This window comes from Corvus brachyrhynchos, unplaced genomic scaffold (genome assembly GCF_000691975.1).
Source record: "Corvus brachyrhynchos isolate BGI_N302 unplaced genomic scaffold, ASM69197v1 scaffold309, whole genome shotgun sequence".
NCBI classification, from domain to species: Eukaryota; Metazoa; Chordata; class Aves; order Passeriformes; family Corvidae; genus Corvus; species Corvus brachyrhynchos.
Genome location: NW_008240227.1, coordinates 275,022 through 280,150, shown reverse-complemented (window position 1 = coordinate 280,150; position 5,129 = coordinate 275,022). Strand labels below are relative to the sequence as shown.

Genomic DNA, 5,129 nt, shown 5'->3' with positions numbered 1-5,129 from the left:
ATGGGGAGGGGGTCTGTGTTTATCCATGGGGAGGGTCTGTGTTTGCCTATGGTGGGAGCTCTGTGTTTACCTATTGGGGATCCCCTTTTTACCTTGGGGGGCCCATGTGTTTACCCTTTGGGGTGTGTACCTATGTGGGGGCTTGCATTTACCTGTGGGAGCTCCACGTGTTTACCTGTGGGATGCCCTGTGTTTTCCTGCAGGATCAGGCTGGACACAGCCCCCCTCTGATCCAACCCTGGGATAGTTTCATTGATATTTGCACTCAAACACAGATTTATTGGGGTTTTGTTTTTTTTTTTTTTCTCAAAGGCAGCTCTTATTTTTAGAAAGAAGCTGTGGAAGGTGGGGATGTGTGCTGAGCTCTTTCACGCGTTTCCTAAGGGAGATTAAAAAGAAAACAGGAAAGGGAATGAAGTTTCAGTTTTCCTGTGGATACCCAGGGATGTGTTATCTGTGTTTTGAGAGTGCTTTTTGTCAGCCATCTCCTTGGAATGCAGACATTGTCATCATGGGTTAATACAAACACACATCCACAGGAAGGAGAGGAGGCTGCTCTTGATGGATTTATGGCTTAGTGACCGAATTTCGTGTTTTCTTCCCTTTGAAGCATCCCCTGTTTTCATTCCTGTGAAAGTTGGGGGAAGTGAGATTTTTTTTTTTCCCCTCATCCAGGTTTGTTTTTTTTCCTTGCATCTATTTCCAAGAGGCTTGGCTTGCAGAGAATCCAACTGCCTCTCCCAGAAACGTGATTTATATGTGGATGTTGTTCTCCCTGGGCTGTCTCCTGTGTTTCTTTGTGCTGCTCACAGTAAATATCAAACATTCCCCCTCTTTGATTGCAGCATGAAAGGCAAATCTGTACATTTAGGAGCTTGTCACAGCTCTCGCTCTCTGTGATGCTCGTGAGCCTGTCACTAGGAAATCTCAGATCAAAGGAGCTGTTTAACTGCTTCCAGGGGCGTTGGAAACATGTGTCTAAACAAATTGGAGTCTTTCCTCCCTGATTCTGACAGAACTCGAGTGCTGGGAAGGAGAGCAACTATCTCTTAATTAATTGATCTAATTGTGGCAGTGATGCTAACCCTGCCTCTGCAGAGCGTGGACGCTTTTGTCCTGGACTCCAGTGTTTGGGATTTTCCCCCCTTCTGTGTTTCTCTGTTCCTTTAGAGGTGTTGGCTGGGGTTCCTCTCCCGCCCTGTGTCTCTGTTCCCTGAAAGGTTTTGGTTTTCATTTGCACGTGCAGAGATCGTTCCTCTCACTGCTGAATATTCACTGGAGCTGTTCTGCCCCGGTGTCCATATGCCCAAACTAAATTCCCAGTTTGAAATCCCAGGGAGAACATCCACAGGCAGGACGCAGTGCTAAATATTTCTCTTGGAAGCATCAGCCTTGAACTCAGTCAGACAAAGATCTGCTGCTCAATGGGAAAGGCAAAGGCCCATCCAGGGATTTCCACTCCCGCTGGGATCGGTGGTGTCCGTAGGGATGTTATTTCCTCCCCACAAAGCGGAGAGGAGCTGACAAAGCCGCAGCCTGGGAGGGAGCCAGGGCTGTGGGCCGGGGGTGCGCTGATGCTGATTCAGGTTGTCACTTTGTGCATCTTGTTACAGCCAGGCCTGTGTCTCTTCACAGCAGCTCCGTGCCAGAAATATGGCTACGGACTGGCTGGGCAGCATCGTGTCAATTAACTGTGGAGAGAGCTTGGGAGTCTACCAAGGCCGAGTGTCTGCTGTGGATCAGGTCAGCCAGACCATCTCCCTGACGCGGCCCTTCCACAACGGGGTCAAATGCCTCGTGCCAGAAGTCACCTTCAGGTTAGTGCCTGCCTTTTCTCCCCCTGCCTTGTCCCATGCAAGGGCTGGGGGTGCTTTGGATGGGGGTTTTTATTCCCTCAGACGTGACCTCTTTGCCCTAAATTTCCTTGCTGCTGCTGAGTGCCTCTGGTGTTTGTGTTAGTTTGTGTGCAGGAGATTAATTCCTGGCTCGGATCCTGGAGTTGGAGGCGGGTAGCTCAGGCTCGGGGGTTATTTGGGGGTCAGACTGCGTGTATATATACACAAATATATATTTATCTATTATTGTGTGTGTACAGTCTGTTGTTGGGGTTTTAGGGGGCTGAAATACTTTTTTAAAGCTTTGCCCTCTCAGCAGTTCTTTCCCACCGGCAACTCTGTGCTTAAAAAATAGAAATAAGAGTCACTCATCACTGGACATTTTCCTGTTCCCTGGAATGTTGTCGTTAAGGCTCTGAGTCACTCATTTTTCAATAAGATTGACTCCACAAAGTCAGTACTCTTAATTTATTTGTTTTCCCTTGGATTTTCAAGAGAGACAGTGAGGGAGGACAACAGCCACGTCCTTCCAGGGGATGTGTGGAAGTCTCTCTGCTTTCATATCCCACTTGAACAAACGCTGAGTCAGAACTAGAAGAGCCTAATTCCTGATGTATTTCTTGCAGTCAGTGCAAATGGAGGTCTTTATAATCACTCCTTTGTTTCCTTTTGGCTTGTGCCCAGTGCTAGATTAGGTTTCTTTATCCTTTTTTTCTGTGGAAGTGGGAAGTACCGTCCTTGTCTGAGCATGAACTGCACTTGTCTGAGGGTAGCTGTCTGCAGAAACGGATTAAAAGTAACAGCAGCCTCAAGGCTGAGAGCAATTAATTAGCTAGAAACTGTTAAATTAATGCAGATTTCTGCAAAGGTCTGGGCCAGTTGCTTCCATTTTTTGCTCGACTGATTCCTGTTTCAGCTGGAGACAGAACCTTTCAAACAAAATCCAGGTGCAGTGTAGGAATACTGGTTATTTTGAAGATTTGCGATTTCAGTTTAACATTTTGCTGCCTGTGGAAACGCCCTGTGTGATTGAGTATTAAAATCCTTCTATTCCCTTGTTCCTATTGATAATGGCATCGGAACAGTCCCACTGGACAACGCTGGATGTTTTTCCTCGCGAGTTTTTTTTTTTTTTTTGCCAGGGTGTGTGCTAAATTCCTGACTGTGGGGTTTTCTTGTGCTGCTTTTAGGGCAGGTGACATTACTGAGCTGAAGATTCTGGAGATCCCGGGGCCGGGGGATAGCAGACAATGTGGGGACTTGCAGCAGATGGAAATGGGAATCCCCGGGGTCGGGTGCCAGGTGGGGCCCAGCCAGAATGGCACTGGGAAAGTCCTAAAGAAGCCAATGTCCAGCAGTGCCCCACAGAACATCCCGAGGAGGACAGATGTGAAGAGCCAGGACATTGTCATCTCCCCACAGCAGCAGTGCTCCAAGAGCTACATGGATCGACACATGGAAACGCTGACCCAGTCCAAAGGCTTCCGTCGGAGGCACAATTCCTGTGAGTATGGGGACATCCCAGAGCTTTCCTGCTCCAGCATCTTCCCTTCTTCAGCAAGAGCTTTGCCAGCAGGGCTGGAAACTTCCCCTGTGCCACCTGTGTGTTATTCTGACACATTTTTCTGTCTGCATAGACAATGTCTAATGCCAAAGATTTCTTCAGTTTGCTGTCTTTCCTATTCGAAGATTGCCCAGCTTCCAGCCTTTTCCTCTAAAAGGAGCTGCAAGCAAACTGCAATATTATCAAGCTTTTCTATTTAAGGCTTGAGTACCATAACCTATTACAGCAGCACCCCATACAGAATTACAAATGGGTTCTGGCTGTGTTGTTGAAAATACAGATTAATGAGGGTGATGTAGGATACAGTCAGAGCATCCCAAAGTGAAACAGCCATTACTTTTATTTCTCTTGATAAAAATCTTCAAAACTGGGCCAAACCTGCCTTTGTTCACTTTTTTTTCCTCAGAGCTATCTTCCTTTGCAGATCTTCATAATCCAACTCCTGAAATGTCAGTGTGTGTCCAGCACATTTCCATGACTTCACTGTTGAAGCCTCAGTATGCATCCCTCGTAATTCCATGACTTTGTTTTTTCCCTCCTTGCAGTCAGAAAAGAAACAACCCGAGGTGGGCCAGGCCAGTTAAACAGGTCTAAGGCTGTGGTTTTGGGGAGAAATTCCTAGACCTCTGGAATTCTTTCTCACCCACCGACAGCTGGGTTATTTTCACCCCTTTCAGGGTGTTTGGCAGATCTGGGGTGAGCAGAGAGTGCTTCAATCCACAAACAGCTCGTGTTGGATTCACATGAGCACAGCAGGTCACTTTTACAGCCTTTGAGGCAGGTTGAGCGAGGTCCTTGGTGTGGATTATTAGCTTGGGTTTCTTTTGGGATGAAGGAGGTGCAGAAATGGTGTAAAATGTGTGTATTTGGAGCGTAGGGTAAGTGCTGTGTGAGTTTTGGGAGGGGGATGGAGTTGGGCCTGGCTTTGTGCAGGTGGTGGGTGCAGGAGTCCAGGGAAGAGTGGGCTGAGATGTCATCCAGAACTTCAGTCCTACAGCTGGAAGTCGACCTCTTGTTGGCCTCTAGCGTGCCAAGTCAGGGCCAGAATTCCCCTTTGGAGCACTGGTGTGCCAGGAATCAATAAACAACAAACACCAGCGCAGGTTTCCCAACAATGGCTCCAGTGCTGTGCTGGCAGCGGGCTCGTCGTGCCAGGGCTGGCCGCAAACACTCCCACAGGGATCTCTCAGGAAGGCAGCCAGCTCGCTGGAGACTGTGTTTGCTTGCGTGCTGTACGTGAAAGGGTTTTTATTCCTCAGAAACAAAAAAAGCCCGGGAAGGATTGTTTATCTTGTGAGGGAGGTGCTTTTCTGTGCGCCTGAGGAGCTGCTCCCCTCAACAAGCTCCATGCAGGGCAGAGGCGCTGGAAGTTGTGATCCAAAAGCAGCTGGAATAGGAGATCTGACTTTGCTTTCCTCCCCTTGCCCTTTTTTTTGGCTCTCCTCTTTCCCCTGAGCAGAACCAGCTGTCATTTTTCCTGTCTCGAAGGCAGTGCTTGAAGAGGAACAACTCCTAACTTTGCTCCCAGCTCTCGGGAGGCCTGTGCCATGTTCTGTGCTGCCTCCGTTGGGGGGCTGTGGGGCAGGCAGGGCAGAGCTGTGGGGTCAGCAGTATTCCAGAGCTGGCACCCCTCAGGAGGGATTAGGGAGCTGCCCACCACAGTGCCAGTGGGGCTCATTTTGATGAGGTAGGCTCCTGGCTCCCTTTGTTTGTGGCTGCAGGGAGCTTTC

At 48.7% G+C, this 5,129-nt stretch overlaps 1 protein-coding gene across 1 annotated transcript in view; it reads left to right on the top strand.

The window, feature by feature from the left end:
• Positions 1 to 27: 27 nt before the first annotated feature.
• The window catches only part of EDC3 (enhancer of mRNA decapping 3), a 21,204-nt gene continuing 16,102 nt past the window's right edge, over positions 28 to 5,129 (top strand). The window contains exons 1-2 of the mRNA XM_008641935.2: positions 28 to 1,817; positions 3,026 to 3,339. Of these exons, the coding sequence (XP_008640157.1) occupies positions 1,654 to 1,817; positions 3,026 to 3,339 (478 nt within the window). The 5' untranslated portion in view covers positions 28 to 1,653. The remainder of the gene's footprint in view (positions 1,818 to 3,025; positions 3,340 to 5,129) is intronic.